The 16,815-nt window shown below is 42.7% G+C and overlaps 1 protein-coding gene across 1 annotated transcript in view; it reads right to left on the reverse strand.

Annotated features, from left to right (window-relative positions):
* The window catches only part of phactr3a (phosphatase and actin regulator 3a), a 41,092-nt gene that overhangs the window by 3,890 nt on the left and 20,387 nt on the right, over positions 1-16,815 (reverse strand). The window contains exons 2-7 of the mRNA XM_080470145.1: positions 9,888-10,052; positions 8,352-8,519; positions 7,377-7,592; positions 7,067-7,295; positions 5,862-6,112; positions 4,293-4,446 (exon numbers count right to left, since the gene is read on the reverse strand). Of these exons, the coding sequence (XP_080326271.1) occupies positions 4,293-4,446; positions 5,862-6,112; positions 7,067-7,295; positions 7,377-7,592; positions 8,352-8,519; positions 9,888-10,052 (1,183 nt within the window). The remainder of the gene's footprint in view (positions 1-4,292; positions 4,447-5,861; positions 6,113-7,066; positions 7,296-7,376; positions 7,593-8,351; positions 8,520-9,887; positions 10,053-16,815) is intronic.

Consider the following 16,815-nt stretch of genomic DNA (forward strand, 5'->3'; position numbering starts at 1 on the left):
GTTTGATTTTGTAATGAAACTACACAGACGTGAGTGCAGAGAGCAATACACTATAAACGTGAAGAAAATGGAGAGCAGCCGACATCCACATGGACTGACAACGCATCGGATGCTATCGGGGGTGAGTCTCAACTATTAATTATTGTCCATACTGACATGGAGGATAAAACTAGAATACAGAACCGCGAATCGTACCGCCATGTTTGTTTACAACTGCAGGAGGAAAGGGGAGAGATGTGCATGCGCAGTAACAGGCTGCGTAGCCTCAGGCAGTCTCTGCAGGAGGGAATCTCGCCGTGAAAGAATCTTTCCACCTTGGGAGCCGGATTAAAAACTTCCCAGATACAGTGCATCTGCACACTGGTGCCGGGTAAACGGACCCCCCCAAAAGTGAAGAACGTTTTGCGGATACACTCGAATTCGTTGTCGTGTAAACGTTGCCTTCGTGTGACCCTGCACTTATCTCTGTTAATTTTGTTTAACCACGCTTGTAAACCCACAAACCTTTCCCGCTTCTGACGACAAGCATCCCCCCCGGGAGGCCCCACACATTATAAAAACCACGACCTAAGATGACACATCCTTGGTAAAATAAAGCATTAAGAGATGTGTGCAGTGTTGTTCTCAGCTCCTCCCTTTTGAATCCTGTTTTACCACATTTCTGTATAGCCTAATGTGTAACAGCCAAGCAGGGAGTCTTTGTTAATTAACGCAAGTGACTAGACATCCAGGAATAGCATGAGGAATAATTCAGTAGCGCTACTCCCGAGTCGATTCTCTTCAGGGAAGTGTGATTCACAAATGGAGCACACGCACGTATCAGGAAAGTTATCAAAAGTCGGTTCGTAGGAATTCCCGTTTGTGTTTTATACGTAGGAATTCCCGTTTGTGTTTTATACGTATAAATAATCCTACAAAAAAACATTTTTTCCACTATTATCAAATTTTTTTCTTTGCACCTCCCATGTGAAGTTCCTCCATTGATCACAGTTGTTTTTCATCAAACACAACGCCACTGCCTCTGACTCTCATCAGACAGGAAATGGCGCTTTGTGACGATTCCTTTAATTCACAACGCTTCTTTAAACAAATGGAAAAGTGTCGCCACCACTGACACCAGTGCTGAATAAATGAAGCCTGCAAAGCCACGGCGAATATCCACTGTATTATTGACCGGGCCGGCGAGTTGCTTAGCAACAACGTTTGGTGTCTCTAAGACAATAAGTCTTCCCGCACGAATTCTCACTTCTCCCTAGTAACACGCGAGAGGGTATTTCAGTGCTGCACACACGCCTCCGTGTGCTCTGTACACAGCTCTGTGGCTATTTTTAGAAACACACCACCTTCTTATTGTGTTTCTTGGTGGGCAGATTGAATTAAAACCCTCTGTCAGTATTGTACACATATCTCGTTCTCCTACACAGAAGCCAAGTGATTCTTAAAATATCATTACTGTGCTGCTCTCAGGTGACAAGAAGACGGTTTATTTGGGAAGAAATCACAGCCTGAGACAACAGACTGACTCACTGCACCCACTGCCTGTGAATTTACAAGAGAAGTAAGATCTATTTTTTTAAAAAGGTATCCCTAGAATACCACAATGACGCATAAACGCTTGTCGGAGCGAAGTAGTTTGCATTTGACACGCAGGATGTTCTGCAGTAAAACGAGCGGGAAATAGAAAGCCTAACTAAGACAGCCACTGGAGGAAGGAAGACTCCAAACAAAGGGATGAAAAAAACAACCAAAACAAAGTGTGGGCGGCTGCAGCTTTCAGTCTTTTCTTTCAGATGCCAAGGAGACAAAATTGGACACGTCTTTGCTTTCTTCTTCTTCTTCTTTGAGTACAGTAGCTTCCCCACCAGCATCGTCTGCTCCTCCTCTCCCTCCTCCCCTGCTTTTATTTCTGCTATTATAACTCCCCGACACTGGTGGAAACGGAGGGAGCGCATGGGGAGATGCATTATTGAACAGTGTCAGGAGCTAAGATTAGAAACAGCGGAGTGCGGCTGCAGCACATCGCGAGGTGGGGAGTCTCTAAAGATAGAAAGGTCATCTATCACGGACACAATAGACAGACAAGGTGTTATTATCCCCCTTAAGTTTTCTGCTCGATCGGCAGCAAATGTAATTGTGGGGGTTTTCTCTTTCTGGAGAGAAGAGCCCGAGGAGTCTCACATTGGGAGTCACGCTCAAATCTCGAGGAGCTCTGACGGATTGTTCTGTCATTCAGTATGAATATCTGAGGAAATCTTCTCCCTCCTCCTCCTCGTCTGAGCTATATTCAGCCACGATTCAAGAAATTGCTCACATAAATAGAAATACTTGTTGCTCCTCCTTGAATCATTTAATTTGGGCTGCATCTTTAAAAGAAACCAACAGCTTTAATCCGAAAAGACGGAATCACTTGAACCCTAATTTCTGTTTCCCGTATTATGTAAGACGCAGCTTTTCTCACTTCTGCGCTACAAGTGAAACCTCTAAACGCCGATCCTGCAAGCCCTTATGCAAGCTTTTGTCTCTGTTTGCTTACAAACCTGAGACCAACCACCCCTACACATGTATCGCCAGTGACAATAAGACATTTTGTTCCTGGGAGTGTAAGAATAGAGGTGAAGGCTGTATTATTAGATGTTTCACAGACAGGCGCTAGATCTCGTTCTTTGGGAACGTGTGGGTGGCTCTCTGAGCTCGGCTGTGAGTTATTGCACAGTCGGGTTGCGTAACGCCGCGGCGTGCCCCTGTTTGATACGCTGGTGTTAGTGAGGCTTAAAGCTTGTGACACATTCACACACGAGACCACTGCTGTCAGTGTTTGGGCAAGAAGCTTCTCAGTTGGATAAGAAAAAAAACAAGTTGTTCTATTAATGTCCCCGCGGGACATTTATAGCACGTACAGCTCTTCTCGTACCGACGCTTTTCCTGGAAGCGGCGTCGGTCTGGACGCGTTGCTCTGCGGAGACTGTGAGAATCGTGCTAATTCAATCAGATCCAGAAACTCACTGAACATGAGCATTTTTCTTGTGCCAAAACATTTTGGTGATATCGCTCCACTTGGCCGGCTCGCTGCTTTGATTAGGTACACCATTCTCTCCAAAGGGAGTCGTCTCAGTTTGAGTTAAAATGGTTAAGTGCTGCAGTGGAATATAATAAAGAGGCTTCCCAAAGCCAATATGGGCCTTGAGTCAGGAATCTTTACACCCCAGCAGTGTCATCTGAGCAGCAGCAGATTGCACAAGACAAATCAAGTCTGTGCAAAATAACCAGTTAATCCATTCAGATCTGCTTTTCTGTCTTACCTCCACCCACTCCTGTTGTTCAAGGGAGACAATCAAGCTCAATCCTGGGAGGAGACTTGCCCACATCGCTTAGGAAGTTTGTCCCGTCGCACAGTGAGGTGTGTAAGTAAACATCACTGAATAAGCAAGAACTCATCTACTTCTGGAAACCACAGGATTTCCCTTTTAAATGGTGCCACATTTATAACGTATAGGAACATGCATTAGTGGGATTAGCAGCAGTGCAGAATATCTGAACAGACTAAATCTTCTCAGGTGATGTCAAACAGTTTATGCCGCTGTTGCATCGAGTTTGGTGGATTGAATGATTCCGATCCGAAGAATTGCAGCCACATACAGCTACAACTCCCTGGCAACTCCTCCTTGTGCCCCTTAAACCCACATTTGTGGGATGAGCAAATTAGTTGTCTATCTGGATCAAGCACAAATTGTAGAATGTTTGTCGATGCCAAAGAGTCTTCTTCTTGTCTTGGTATGAGCTACTCTATATCACTTTATATTTGTACGTATTGCACAATTTGTATTTTTACACCCGCCAAGGTGTCAAATGTTATTCATTACATTATTATACTTTTTTAATCCCTGCAAGAAGCCCTAAGACAATAAATTATTGCCTCCGAGGTTCAATAAAGTATTCGGATCCTTCTTATTGTTAAGATTTTTATCCAAACTACCAAACAAAAATTATTTCTCTTAAATGCACACTCATCTCAGCTGCTCGTCCCACAAATGTATGTTTCTTAAAATTGTGACACCATTTAAAATATGAGAAATGCAAAAGTCTCTCGCCTGTATGTTTTTTTTTGTTTGTTTTTTTTTCAAAAGAATTGTTCGCAACAAAGAAATAATCTACCAAACACAAAGTTCTCTACTTTCTGTGCCATGTTAAAAAAAAAAAAAGTTAAGCTTCTTGAACCTGTCCAAGCATCACCAGACTAAAACACATGTGAGGGTAAAGGTCGCAGCTACTCTAGAGAAGACGTCACTGCTTACTTGGCCAGTTTCATCTCAATCTGCTGGCGGATTTCCTGGCGCTCCTGGTCGCTCCTCGCTGGGAAGATGTTCCTGTCCTCCAGCTCCTGCTTGCTGGGTCTGTTTCGTAGCTTGACAGCCAGCAACTCCTTCCTTAACCTGCGAGGAAGTGTGCCTGCAACCACGCAAACACACAATAAGTCGTCGAAGACACTGACCTGCAATTTCTTGCTTTTTTTTTTCTTCTTCTTTTTTTTAACAGTAATACTCACACAAACACAAACCTTTAGAGCAGTATCGGCTTTAAAACAGCTCCAATATCATATATTTGAAGGATACGTCTCTGTGTGTACACCAGATATGAAGCACTAGCTGTGTGAAACAGGATTTAAGTTCACTATATCAACTATAACATGAAGTCATTTTCATACAGTCGTTTGTGCTCTTTTATTGTCGACTGAAAAAAAGCATCCTGTTGTGTTTGGATTAAACTGTAATGTTGAATTTACCATCAGTAAAAACTTGGCTGGAAGCTACTAAAACATAAATAGTGGTGGAAGTCGATGTGTGATACTTAGAGGAGTTAAGCTGTCAACCTTGAACGTGGCTCATTGCACCAATCTGTGATATAAAAATTAGGACTGCACGACATTAGTTAAACGGAGCAATAATATCATCGCGAATTGCAATATGACAGAATATGGTTTGACAATAAATAAACAGACGCTCGAGTAACACGGCTCCAAAGTTCCAGGTATTGCGTCATGTTGAAACAATGAAGTGAAAAGCATTCCGTTGTCAGCACAGTATCGTGCAGAAGAGCTCCAGCTGATCATCCGTGAATGCCCAGTGCATGGAAACATTGTTTATTGCAGTTCAGTCACTCTTTTGCGAGATGTACTGTAATTCATGAATGTTGATATTCCGATAAGAGATAAGATTATATTTGATCGTGTTGCCCCAAATGCAAATGTTATTACAATGTTTATATGAATGAAAAGTTCAATGTTTTAGTCAGTTATTTCTAAAGAGATTACATCAAAACTCATCGTTTCCAGGTTTAAAATGTTAAAATTATTATGGGCTCTGGATTGAAAAAGAGAAAATCCCCCAATATTATTCATTATTTGACTTAAAACAAAGTTGTATATGCAGAGCTAAAATAGCAATCTTCAACAAGTTTTATGACCAGTAATTTCATATGCAAAGTGGTTATCACAGCCTGAAGCTGGTTTAATTTAGAAGTACAAGTTATTATTCAGAGGTATTTATGATTCCACTTCTTTTTATAGTTTATCCAATGCTCAAATTTAAGCAGAAGTAAAGAGTTCAACACGATTTCAAATGTAAGATGATACTGAATATCTGATCTGAATCATATAGAGCTCAGAGGTGAAAACAACCACATTACTTTAAATCAGATCTGGTCATAGCTGATTGGCACAGGGTCAACAAAAAAAAAATCATAAATACTGTTTATTAAGACTGTGTTTAACAATTAAGTTCAACTTATGTCTTGGCCCTCCACAGTAGACCTTGTTTCTTTTTTTTTTTTTTTTGTGGACACTGAGCTGCCCACCCCGGACTCACCGGAGATGACCGATTCGTTCCAGCCCTCCAGGTCTGTGGGGAGGCCCGACGTGTTGGAGAAGCACTGGTCCAGCCGCATGTTCTCCTTGTTCTCCTCCGCCTCCTTCTTGGGCCAGTCGGACCCCCCGCCTCCCATGCAGCCGCCCCCGTAGGGCGACGTGTGGTGGTTCTCGGAGCTGCAGGAGCGCGAGAGCCGTCCGTCAGAACACCACAGCCGCGGGGGCGAGCCCTGCTCACACCCCTCATGGACACTGAGGAGACACAAGGACGAGGACACGCCATGGATTCATGAAAACAGTCCCAGGAGTGAAACGTGCACTCTTGTAAAGGTGCTTTTCCACAAATCAAAACTTTATCGAGTTTATTTAGGGACAATTTAATTAACTATATTGAGACTTTTGAGAAAAGGATCACAATAATGATCAACATAATATGTATGCAATGCATGTAAATAATGATTTTAATATCAGTTTGATACTGAAATTACCCAGTATGTGTCAGAAATTAGGTAGAAATGTGATAACCTGTGAAAGCAATATTGTATTAATTTTTGGAGATAGTTTTGGGGCCACATGTGGCTCATGGAGCAGCAGTGGCCTATATCTGTTCTAAAATATATGATCATATCTCTTATGTGCTTGTTTCTTTTCACATGCTGATGATTTCAGAATGGTATTGTTCGAGATGCCTGGTGTGATTTATGGACTGGGACCAGCAGATGGAGCACTACTGGTTACTTCAAGGTACCAAATTGATGAAAATATCCGCATTCAAAACAGATTTCAGGTCCCTGTCATCTCTGTCACAACTCAAAATGTCTCCTTTACTAAAAGCTTTTGAAAATGTGTGATGTACATTTACAATTTAAGTCATTTCCCTCAAATAACTTCAAATTCAAACGACCAAACGTCAGCTTACATGCGCACTACCAAACATCAAGGCCATTATTATTGTGATTATTTTAGAATCTAAAAGGAGGGGTATGATCCAGAGCCGTTTGTGCACTCTGTTTGTCGATCAAGTGACAACATACTGCAGAGTTGAGAAAATACCAGAGAAAAAAAATAACAAGAAAAAATGATGTTGTTGATGGTGCATGATGTAAATAGTAAAGAAAAGAACAGAGCATGGCAGAGATCCGATATTGATGGTGTTGAGGCAGCATCTTATGTAAACAGACTCGAGGGGCCAGCGCCAAGACTCACCTCTCCTGTCTGTTCTTGGAAGCAAAGGCTCTCTGCAGTTCCTCCATTATACAGCTAGGGGGCATAGGAGGATGCATCATATTGCCTATATGTGGGGACCCTGAGGAGTTGGCCATGTGCCCTCGTAGTGGCAGGGTCATCGAAGCCATGCTTTCTGTGGGCCTGGGTGGAGGCTCCTTGGGGAGGTAGGAGTTGGGCAGGTGAGCAGGAAGTGACACCGGGCCTGAATCTGACAAGAGAGGAAGAAAGTGGTCATTTTGGTCATCATCTCCCCCAAAAATGATGTGATACCTGACCTCTAGGGACTCACCATCACAACTGCTCAGGTGGGGCAAATGTTTTGGAGGTACTTGTGGTGGGGACGTTCCCGGAGGAATCTCCTCCTCTGCTCGTTCTTCCATCTGCTCCCCCATGTCCTGCAGCCCCTCCGGTAAATCCCCAGCAGGGTGCGCCTCCTCGTCTCCATCCTCCTCCTGTTGTGGTACATTCTCCTCCACTCGTTCACAGTCGTGAAGAGGGGCGGCTGCTGAAGGACAGTAACAAAAGACAACAGTTATTGTGGGAGATAACTGAAAGCTACAAATAAAGGTATCTTTAAATGCAAGGACTTTTGGATGATGAGTGCTGTTACGTCGCGGCTCACTCACACAAAATGTGAAGGCAGATCATTTAGAAACATAAAAAACAAGGTTGAGTCTAAAGTTAAAAGAATTGTCTGAGGTCTTTAAAAAGTCTTATCATGCAACTATTTTGAAATAATGACACTAGTTTCAGTATGTCCAGCATACATATGGAAGTCCCTATGTGATAGTGAACTGAATTCACTTGTCTTTGATGCCCTCTGTTGGTCAGTGCATAAAAGTAATTTTGTCTGAGAAATCACGTTGTGGATTTCCCCAAATCCTCACTGGAACCACTGCCCGGCAGGTTTTGATGTCTTCCTCATCCAACTCTCCCACTTTAAACAAACAAAAGGTTATCGGTTGGCTCAAGATGTCCATGATTCACTATATTAATTTGAATTTCATTGATCTGCTTTTCAACAAAGGAACAACCCCAACGGACTGCACAGGGTGACTGATTGAAAAGCCCTGGCTCAAACATGCTCGATATTTGCAAGTAATCCCTGACTCAGAAAAAACCCATTCACAAAGCAATCATTCAGGTATACCAGCAACAGGAGGAACCACTCCAAACTTCTTTCAAGCACTTTCTTCGCTTGGTTTCAGCAATCTCATACGATCTCCATCAACCTCATAAGTTCAAGTGAAAACTTGCGTCCTACCTGAAGGGGGGTGGTCCTCCTCAGGACCCAGGTATTCCACACTGCTGACAGTGAGGTGAGGATTCAAGGGACCCCCGAATCCTCCAAGCAGGACCGCACCATCTGAGCAGCAGCCCTGGGTGGGGGAGTTTGGATCGTGGCATAAAAGACCACTGGATAATGCTACATCTGTGAATGGAGTACAGAAAATGTTGAAGGAAGGAGGGACCGTGTGTAATAGTGAAAACAGTGAATTGTTTTTAAAGGATAAACTGTAAAAACCTCATCGTCGCTCAGTTGTTAAAAATGATATTTGAGGCTAAATGGAAAAAAGTTGAGGCGTTTTAAGTGTCTGCCTCCATCTCTACCAGTGGTCACTCAGTCTTTAACAAACAAGGTAAGACTGCAACAGATGTCCAATGTGTCCAACTGGGATTTTCCTAAATGACATTCTGGGTTGAAGTCACCTTGCGTTCAACACCTCTCTCCATTACAGCAAGAGCATCATATTTAGGCCTGTGTTCAGCAAACACACCGCTGCTTTTTAAAGCAGACGTACAAGGTGACTGAGGGACGAATCGGAGGAGCATTTTAGAGTAAAACAATCACATGACGGGCAAAAATAGAAGTTCAGATACTTGGGTTAAAATCTTTTTTAAAAATTTCCACAACTCCCAAATTAAGGTTACAGGTTCAGAAATGCACTTTAGTATAAAACCAAAGTTTATATTTTTTAAAACTCATTGATACACTGAACCATTTTAGTCGGTGATGTTCAAACATAAAATACAACAATCGTTATTGCAATAATACATTTAGGGACAATGTTTACTGGGCTGTTTCAAACACTTGTTTTTTTGGAAGGATCTTCTCATTCGGTCATTGTTGTCACTGAATCAGCCTTCAATTTGTTAACTTCTGCACCTTCAGGATGAATAAATGTTATCAGCTGCAGTTCATCGTAACTTCGAATCGTCATCTATAGACTTTAAACATGACGAGCCATTGTTAGATTAAATTGTTGTTAAATTTTCATCGTGGTCATACTTTCTTTTTTGTAATATGATGTATTGATAAAAATGAGAGTTTACTGACCATAATGCTGCAGCACAGCAGCAACCTACCAAAAAAGTGGATTGGTAACACACCGATACACAGACGGATGACAATTACACACTATAACATCAGCTGATCATGCTGTGACGTTACCTTTGATATGGTATGAAGACACTTTATCAGATAACAATTTAATGGTCGGTTATTGCTCTAAACATGACAAAGTAACAGGGAGCACAATACATAATAATAATAGGTTTTCAAGTTTTTAATGTGTTTCTAAATTTCTTGGATCTTGATTTGCTCTGACGAATTTAATCTCAATATTAAATAAAACTCTGGTGAACATCTACGGTTTGTGGTTGCAGCAAGAAGGACCTCTTCTCTTGTATCATTGTGCCGCTTCTTTTTAAAATCTCATCCTCTCACGATCTTTTCTTGGCCTCATTCATTTGTCGGGATGATTTTGATTGTGCAAATGTGGATCATCTCCCTCTGTACCTGTGGAACTCTGCTTGAGCTTCTCGTTTTTCTTTTTCCTCCATTTCCAGGGCTTGAAGATGCGACCCAGGGTGGCCAGCTTGCTGTTGCGTCGGATGGGTGGAGTGTGCACCCCGCTCACCAAGCAGCCCGTTCTCAGCACCCTCTGCTGGTCCACCAACTCTACTGCAGTCACAGAGGAGACAAGAGAGGATGGCCCCAAAAGGATGGACAGGTTTCACAGGGGGGGGGGGGGGGGGTGAAATGAGGTGAGGGGGGTGGCGGGTTGAGGTTGTGGGGATGAACAGAATGAAAAACAGGACGGGAGACAAAGGGATGACAAATTAAAGAGTGTGGATGGGGAGGGACACAAGAACTCAATTAGTAGACACACCTTACTGAATGAACTGTGATGAAGTCCGAGTGCTGTGAACAGATTGAATTAGAAAGACTAATTTGATCAAGGCACACTCCCTCACGGCTGTCATTTTCCAGTGACTTGCTTTCCTCTGAGCCCAACGTCATGTTTCAAAATAAAAATCTCTCACAGCCTAAGTTTGGAAGGAAAATGTGGAAGCACATCGACGGGATTATGAGACAACAAAAAGCAGATTTCCCTTAACAGGTGGGCTAATGTCACTGCTTTCCCAGAAAAAAAATGTCAGTTGCCGATCAGCCATCCATCCATCCATCCATCCATCAGCATGTCTTTCATGTTCTGCGTCAACAATACACGTTAAACTACAAAACAGACTCATGACACAGACAGCCTGCGTGCAGCTTGTATCTCTGTTCTTCAGTCCAACAAAGCCACAACATGTGGTTTATATCTGTGTGTTACTTTACTTTATTACCACAGCTGTTTTGACCTCATACACTCAAATTGGTGCCATTTTTGACAAGAAGAAATGCATTTTATTCTCCTTATGGATTTCCATTATCTTCCATATCTTATTTTAAACATTGGATACTGAAAGTGGTACACAGTTAGGACAAAGCAAACAACAAAACTGATAGAACTGAATAATGAATTAGCAATCAGAAAACTATGTCTCAATGCTGCTATATCTTAAAGAAGTGAAACAATCTAGGCAAGGTGCAGTTCATGGCTTTAATTTATCTATAATTCATCTCATGTGATAGACGAGCTGTTTGTTCCCACTTTGCTGCTCTCCCTGCTCCTTCTTGTGCCTTCAAATGAAACTTGTATGTGAATTAACCATGGTTACGACTCATATCAGACACGGTGTACAGATCCATGTGCACACAGTGCTGCTGGGCGTCCTGTGTACAGCCAGAATGCAAAAATGTACAATAAATGCCATGTTTTTAAGAGCTAAATGCGTCAATGTGACGTGAAAATGAAGCGATATTTGCCTTCTCCAGGCACATATCTTTGTTTAAACAAGAAGGAGGAGGAGGCAAGGATTTGGGATGGAGGAGGTTTGGGGGGGTGGGGGGGTTGCTCTGTGTGACGTGAAGTACAGTGATGGAGGAGGGAGGATAAAGCTGACTCTGGTTCATGCCTCTTTTTTGAAATGCTTGCTTCATCTCTAGAGCACATGGTGAAAGTGGATGCTGGCAGTGAATGGGGGAGGAGTGTGCAGAGAGGATGGTGAACAAGGAAAGGACAGAAAATAAGGAAAGGGGAGATGGAAGAGTGAGAAACGAGACAAAGCACAGGAGAAAAAATAGAAGAGGAAAAAACAATACACATATGGCAGGAAAAGATGGTGTCAACAGGAGTAAAGAGCAAGCTGAGAAGACGAAAAGAAAAAGTGACAGAAGAAAGAGAGAGTAGTGAAAGAGAGTAGAAGAGATGAAAGGAGTTCATTTGTAGCTGGATGTTTGATACTAAAAGTTCCTGGAAACAGGTCAGTTGACCATGTACACTCATCATCATCACTACTGTCACACATGCAGTGCACCAGACGTGGCGCCGCACGCAGAATCCAGGTCAAGCTGGAAGGAAACGCACCCAGAAAGGAGGAAAAAAAAAAAAGCTTAACAGGAGAAGGGAGGAGGGAGGAGGAGGAGGGTTGTGTCTGTGTGAGGGGAAGAGAGAGACTGTGTGTGTGTGTGTGTGTGTGTGTGTGTGTGTGTGTGTGTGTGTGTGTGTGTGTGTGTGTGTGTGTGTGTGTGTGTGTGTGTGTGTGTGTGTGTGTGTGTGTGTGTGTGTGTGTGTGTGTGTGTGTGTGTGTGTGTGTGTGTGTGTGTGTGTGGGAAGAGGAGAGAAAGGGGGAGGAGGTGGGGTCAGGCCCGCTGCTGTTGCTATGGTGACCACATCCAGATGCTGCCGCAGCAGTGGGAGCCGGAGTGGGGGGAGAGGCGGAGCGAGTCAGGCTCAGAGAAGGGGAGGAGGGAGAGAAGCCCCCCTGCACAGGCACCACCGTCACATCTAAAGCCAGTGGCTGCACCCAGTGCATTGTGGGTAGATGGTGAAGCCACATGGAGGACGAGATCTGTCTGCGCTTTGAAAGCGGGAAGGAGATGGGAGGGAGGGAGCGAGGGAGGAGGAGAGAAGGGGGATTCCAGGGAGAAGAGGCGAGAAGGAGAGGTGGGAGGGGGCTGTTGCTATACGGAAGAGCTTGCAGGAGAATCTGGCTTCAGCCAATCACGGGGTGGCTATTTATAATGCATATCAAGTAACACTTCATTTTTCATAGAAGGGGTGGTTACTCAAAGAAAATGACAGAAGTCTGGATGGAGCTCAGGAATTAGGTGAAAAAAAAAAAAAAAGCACAAGCATGTACAGGGAGATTTCTTTTATCTGCTGGATGAGGATGCACCAAAATGTGTGTCACATAGGCATGAATCGACTACATGCTCCATGTGGCGATGATGTGCTAATTCTAATTAATATGCTAATACAAATAGGATTAATCAAATCCATGTGTCATGCAGGGGACCAATAGTCTATTTGATTCCTCTGTTATCCACGCCTATACACACTGGAGCTCCTGTCAGGTGGTCCTGTCACAGCTTTACACCAGAGAGATTAAAGCTCTGGTAAAAAAAAAACCACACACACACACACACACACACACACACACGTGTGTGTATGTATATAATATAATCATAATTGACCTCAGGATTGCAGACAAGTCTACCCAACTACATTTGATGCAGCATTGATGCAGTTTGGATTCAGAAAAGATTTATGAGTAGAATAATCACGACAATATGATAATGTGAACTGGCAAGAAAAGTAAAACAGATCGCCTTTAGTGCGCCACCAGGGACCACACCCCACTTAACCAGCTTGTCAGCACATTCAGAAGCACTGGAACTCTCCTCACATAGACACACCGAGCAAATCTGGCGCTCAAAGTGACCCCTACCTAACAAGGAGACGTTTTCTCCTAAACTGCGGCAAGTGTAAAAATACAAGTTACCTTTAGAAATGCTCTGTCAATATTAGAGTATTGCTCAGTCATTACTTTTGCTGTGACACTGACAACCAGGAAGACACAGCATGTGGATGAGCCAAGAATACAAATCTGAACCTGCTTGTGGCCTGTTCAGATTTTGCGATGAAAGAGATTAACACACATATCAGCAGCACAGTTTCAGCACAAAATTATTGTGAGAAAAAAGAAAAAGAAAAGCCTTGCTCTCCTGAATCCCCCGATAAACACATTTTATGAGCACACGTGTATTTCCAAAGCTCACTGAGTTTGTTTTGAATAACAAATCAGAATAATATCGCACTCCACTATTAACGTAGCAGGACGCAAATGATACCAATGACAGTTTGCATTCTTTGACTAAATCAATGATGCAGCATCTTACAATATGAGCAGGTGTTTGAAACTGTCAAAACAAATTAGCAGTCAGACGACGCAGTAATGCAAGTCATAAAATGTTCAAGTTGTTTTAAAACAGTTGTCTGGTCTGTCTCACACAAATCTTTCAGCAGCTAATATATTTTTATATTCAAGTCCTCAAATATTTGTTTTTGGCATGATTATAATGACTCCAATGATTCTGTATTGATTTATCTGGAGAAACAGCAGAAAGCAAGTATTCCTCTTGGGCAGGGATTTTCAGTGTGAGGGGATGGGCACGGCCTGCATATTGCTTACATTGATTCCCACCACCTTAGCACGCCTAACTCTCATGCTGCAAATGAAAAAGAAATATTGGGTCAGTCTTTATATTGAGTCTGTGACTGTCGTAACTGTTAAACTTATTACCTTATTATGTTTTATTATAGGTATTAACAATTTTACTTGCCTGTGCAAGCCTGTGCCATTGCATGAGCGCTATAATTAACATCAGATCAAACTCCAAACATAACTGCAGATCCTACAGTGCCCTGGTTCTCGCCCTAACCACCTCACTCCTCCCACCTAACGCACAATGTGCCCTTGAAAGGAGCCCCCTCCTCACCCGCTGCCACGCCAGCTAACCTCCTCACTTTTACCCCCTTGGCTTTACAACTGTGCTGCCATCTGTCTGTTGCCCCGCTGCCTCCAGGGCCCGGCCACAGTCAGGGCGCACAGCTAACAATCCACAGAAGGGATGAAACTGCGTACGATGGCAGTAGTGCGAGAAGGGATGGCAGTGGTCAGCGACAGGAGGGAAAGCAGAAATAATGATGAGACTGTTCTCGTAGAGACTCAAAGAACAAAGTCCACTCTGCACAGGGCTGAATATCATGTATGAATTGAGACACCAACTCAGGAAGTTTTCTTTAATGAAGAAGGTGCATTTTCTTACTGCATGGACACTGGTGTTTTTTACAGCAGATACATCTGCGTAACTGATTAGTAACATGCTCCTGAATGTCAACACATGTAAATAATTTTATTATTTATGAATTAATGATCCTTTATGATCGTTCGCGAGTTTTGATGCCATTACTGTGAATTTATCAGAAAGAAAGATCAATAACCAGCACTGAAAGATTTCCCATTGTCTACTTTTTTCCTTCATTAAGAGTAGAGGAAATTATGATTTATAAAAGCCTCGCTATAAGAAAAACCTCCTCATTTCACAACATAGTAAATGAGTATATCAAAAATCAAAACCCCTCTAAAAAAACCCAGCAGAATATCCCGTATTAACCCTGCTTAGAACGTTCTGGCCTGAACGGCGCAAAACGCTGTGCTAATTAGCTAAATGAGTCAGTTTAATGGCGTGTTGTGGACTGGGACTTGTTCAGGAGTGAAACTCAGTTCTGGGAGAACAGAGTTTCGCGGTGTAAAGCTACGTGAGTCTGCAAAGGTCAAGCCTCCAGATCATCAGAGTGATTACAGCCAACGTGTGAAACACCAGCGTGTGGGCTACTGGCATCAAGATAGTGAAATGATGTCAGTGAGGCCGGCAGCCAATGGGAAGTGCCTGAGGCCCTTGTTCATTACCATATGTTGGTGTTGAGAATGAGGACGAGTGGGCGGTTGTGCTTGTAGCTGCGACAACAACAAAGAAAACTAAGAACTCAATTTGTTTTCATTCTCTGATGCTCCTTGTTTCGACTTCCCCGGTGTTTAAGTAATGTGGACGAGCAAATGCATCACAGTTAGACGGCGATTGATTCGAGGTTTGTTGGGATAGGAAACACTTTCATTGTATGCATAATATCATCCATCCATCCATCCATCCATCCATCCATCCATCCATCCATCCATCCATCCATCCAAGTCTGCAGTAGAGATTTGCTCTAGAATGACTGAAAATTGACTTTGACCAATGACAATGTTTTCACCCTGAGTGATGACTCACTTGCTCTTCATTCACAGGTACAACAACGTTTCTGCAACGCAAAATAAAAACTATTTTTGACAAAAAAAGAAGACATTTTTTAGTTTTGTCCTAATTTAAACCCTCCAGGCTCAAAAGACAGAGAATCCTCTCAAATGTTCATCTTCAAGTGTATCACGATTTTCATTTATAACGTCTTATACCTCCAGAGATTTGTTATAAAAGTTTTTCTATGTTGTTGTCCTCAATTTCTTTTCAACTGAACAGTCAGAGTCAAATTCAGACTAAAGTACAAGTTTCCCTTGCTAAACTGCATGTTTTTTTGTTCTGTTTCATTTCCAGCAACAAATTGACTGTCATCACAACGGGATTCAAATGCTGCTAAACTGTCAATCAGGTACATATACAAAGAAATGTGGTTCAGGTTGAGGAATCATTGATTGCAAATTTGCCCTCTTCATATGTTTTTCAAAGGTCGACGGTCTCGTAATTGACCGTGAATACTGGAAATGGGTCCCAGTGCTTGAGCAAAACCACTCAAAATATGGATTATATTTCTAGACGCACGCACGCACGCACACGCGCACGGCCATGTATGCACAACACGTTTATACACAGACACGCCTCTGCAATTCAACCAAAAAAAAGATGGGCTATCTTTGACCAACTGTGAAAGCCTCACAGGAGCCATCACATCCACCCAGTGGGCTGAAAATGTTGCTGCTAAAAGTGCTTTTCCTGTCACCCACACAATAGGGTGATCCTCAGAAAATGTCACTCCAATCTGCTCTCCTAACAACAATAACCAGAGGAAGAAGCAGAGACGCTGAATGTGTCCAGGAAGACATCCAGTTTGTAGTTAACGTTTGGGCTTTGTTCCCATTTGTCCCATTTTAAGAAATCTTCTACTCTGTCAGAAAGCTCCCACCAATCAGGTAATGGAAGCGTTGGTTCACCCTTTGAACTTTTGGGCTGCTCCTCCATATTCATCTCACAAACTGCAGGATTCTATTGACTCATTCAGCTCCTTTGACAACTTCAAAAATGCTGCTTGTAGAGGATTTGCTTTCATTATAAAAGTACACTTATAAGCCCTGCTGGCAAAAAAGTGCCAGGCAGCTGTGTTTGGAGAGACTTTCAAAGCAACAGAAAGGTCAGCCAATGTGACAATAATTTTTTTAAAGATGTCCTCGATTAAAATACAAAGCCATTACTTAATAAGTCCATAATAATTCATTTTACT

The sequence above is a fragment of the Lipophrys pholis genome (assembly GCF_963383615.2).
Source record: "Lipophrys pholis genome assembly, chromosome: 8".
In the NCBI taxonomy this organism is placed as follows: Eukaryota; Metazoa; Chordata; class Actinopteri; order Blenniiformes; family Blenniidae; genus Lipophrys; species Lipophrys pholis.